Source organism: Suillus fuscotomentosus (assembly GCF_016647785.1).
Source record: "Suillus fuscotomentosus strain FC203 chromosome Unknown F5891scaffold_30, whole genome shotgun sequence".
NCBI classification, from domain to species: domain Eukaryota; kingdom Fungi; phylum Basidiomycota; class Agaricomycetes; order Boletales; family Suillaceae; genus Suillus; species Suillus fuscotomentosus.
This window is the reverse complement of record NW_024539542.1, coordinates 390,186-393,360: the sequence shown is the minus strand read 5'-3', so window position 1 is coordinate 393,360 and position 3,175 is coordinate 390,186. Positions and strand designations below refer to the sequence as shown.

The 3,175-nt window shown below is 44.8% G+C and overlaps 1 protein-coding gene across 1 annotated transcript; it reads left to right on the top strand.

Annotated features, from left to right (window-relative positions):
- Window positions 1-2,453: 2,453 nt before the first annotated feature.
- On the top strand, window positions 2,454-2,858 carry F5891DRAFT_907465 (uncharacterized protein; the record flags this gene model as incomplete). Its single annotated transcript, XM_041373569.1, has 2 exons — window positions 2,454-2,561; window positions 2,610-2,858. Coding segments are annotated over 2 exons (357 nt in total), but the record flags the coding sequence as incomplete, so codon positions are not given.
- Window positions 2,859-3,175: the final 317 nt, after the last annotated feature.

Genomic DNA, 3,175 nt, shown 5'->3' with positions numbered 1-3,175 from the left:
CGCCAGTCTAATAATAGATTCAGTCTCTATTCAGAACAGCAGTTCGGATGAAAGCGATAGGTGTGTCGTTACCCATGGTCTTGAATCCCCTCCTACATAATACATGCTAATTTTCAAGACCTCTTGCTTTAACCTTTCCCGAACTCATTTCCTTTACGTTCGCATTTAGTTCAGTGCGCTGTTTACACGTGCGCATTCTTCCATTTTCACAACTGACGTCGTATGCTCTTGAGACACAGGCTTATTTTCTACAAGCGAAATCACTTCGACGTACACGAGGTCCTCCTTCCATCATTCCCATCGTTATCGTCGAGCAATGTGGATTCAGACATCAATATTCAACGTTGAACATCCATTCAGTCCGATACCATCATGGTGTGTTCTCAATATTGCTACCACTCGTATAGGTGTTTCAACTGATCGATTCACAAAATTCTAGCTTCATCTTCCAAAAAGACTTCTAGCCCAAAGAAGGCTCTGAATATTAATGCGCATAAGCCGGGATGTTCCTGCCTCGTGGGCTCACGGCTCACCAACTGCCAGCACTGGTCAGGATCTCTCTCTTGCAAACACAGGCGGCGTTCCCTATTAATTAGTGATGGTCAACGACGCGAGAATCTTTGGGCCTCAGTGAATGACTTGGCACCTCCCTATATCCTGTTTACTCGCAGTGACGTTGTGCAGTAGGACAACGTACCTACGTAAGTAGTCTTTCGCTGTCGCTTCTAATTGCATAGAGGCTGATAATGCCCTCCCAGTAATAAGTATAGTTTACATTATAGGGACGAGTCGCTCCCGTTGCGGTTTTCCTTATCGTCTATATGCGATTTAGAGCGTGCCCTCGCCTCAATTGAATATATCATCCACCCTGCTATCCCGTTGTACCCCTTATCAAGCCAACTCGATCACGACGCGCTGCCACCCCACTAACCTTTACAAACCATAATTGTTCTGATGCAAGCACCGCGAACCATCATGTCGGTGAGTCTGTTCATATCAATGTGTGCGACAGCGATTGGCCTCATTTTACGCTTCTATGTATCCTAACATGTGGTATTACAGGAACGAACCTCTAAACAGTAATCGACGCCCAACCATCCTTTCCATCAAGTTCTCATTTGCGCACTTTCAAGTGATCCTCGGAGAAGCAATTTTAGGTAGTACAGTAGCAACAGGATGAGTGTATGTAAACATAGTGAATGAAATCTTAATGCACCCCTAAACACTTTTGCGAGAGCGAGCCCATTAAGACGAAAGAAATGTAAGATGGTAAACAGGTACTATGGGTTACGGTTCATTCGTTACGGTCCACTATTTCGTGATTTTCGTCTACAGCGCTCAATTGTGAAGTAATTACTTAGCTACTTCACTGGGTACATTCTATATACTATACTATCATATCCCAGGTGAAATAAAACAAATATGTTGAGAAATGGTAGATTGTGTTTTCAGCGTAACAGCAGCAAAAATCACGATTCAGTGTCACCTGCCGTGGCTGCCGATGTCGGACATTAAATTTAATAGTGCGTTTCATGCGCGCCAAGTCACGAACTTCAAGTTCACAATCCATCTATGTATCAATACCCACTGGCACATGATCTTCATACATTCCCTCAGCAAAATTTTATACATCGTTAATAACTTGCATTTAGCTCTCCGTACATACTGTAGCTCACATATTTACTACTAAGTAGCCTCTGAGTCCTAATCAATTATCGTTGAAATTCACGAATCTCATATGCCGAGCGGACTGTAAATTCAGCCAGTGTGATTGTCCGTTACTATTCGTGACATGAGGGTGACTCACGAAATAGCGGACCGTAACGAATGAACCGTAACCCATAGTATTGTACCAAATCCGTAGAATGTTCCAGTCAATTACATAAGATAGGACATGTCGGACTATCACGAACGTGCTCCCATCTTGCTTACTGCTGTTCACCAAGTACTGCGTCATCATCATGATATGAATCCTGCAGTCTGTCACAAGGTAAAGGGAGAAAACGGCAAAGAGACAAACTGCCTACCAAGGTTGGACATATTGCCGGCAGGGAAGGTTTAACTTGGCGTTCTGCTAGTAAGTACTACATAGGGCGAGTGATATGTAATCCAACTCATGTTTGTGTCACAATCCGGGTCTCGGCCTCTTGAACATGAACCGCTAGAAACCTGGCGTTTACAACGTTGCCACATGTTATTAATGCGCGAATACTTCTAGCGCTATAGCATCTCTCAGTTTTCTTCCAACCCATTCACCCCTACCACACCAATACTATTGAGCTCGAAGTTCCTCATGGATTTCGATGATAACAATGCAAGCAGCGATTTTGCGTGAGTCCTCATTCTCGTGTGATTGTATATGAATTGAATGCCTTCATTTTAGTCCACTCGTGAATCTTCTCCGGCAGATTATCGAGGTCCTCGAGGCCTCCAGCATCGCTGAGGAGAGAGGAAAGGGCGCGGCTTCTAAATTTTGGGCTGCATACAAAAAGATATCTGGCGAATACGACGACAACATGTTAGAGAGGTGTAATGGCAACATGGATATAATAATGCTCTTCGTACGGAAATATATGGTTGATTTTATTACCACCTAAACGAATAACCAGGCTGGTCTGTTTTCCGCCGTCAATACCGCATTCATCATTGCAATGCAGCCCAATCCCGCTGATACCACCAACGACCTTTTGGTACAGTTTATGCAGCATACATGGAACGGATCTTCTGTCGCCCAGCCAGTGATCTATTCGGCGCCCGTCTCTTACTCTTCTTCCAAAATCTGGATGCAGGTGCTTGCATATATGAGCCTTACATTCAGTCTGCTTGCTGCCTTCGGCGCTGTCTTGGGCAAGCAATGGTTGAGTCACTACAAGACCAATCGTTTTGACCGTGGTCGACTTGGAGACCGATGCCAGCACAGGCATCGCAAGTTTGAGGAGCTAAAAAAGAGGTGGTTCGAACATGTCCTGCATTCATTCCCAGTTCTTCTCCAGATCTCCCTCGTTCTGTTTATTTTGTCCTTGGCAGCTGCCATGTGGATGCAACACCGGATCGTTTCCTATTTCATCATCGTACCAACTGCTTGCGGTGCCCTCCTCTATCTCTACATCGTCGGGGTATCTCTGAGATTCCCTGACAGTCCATTCCAGACGTGGATCTCCTTAGCCATTCTATA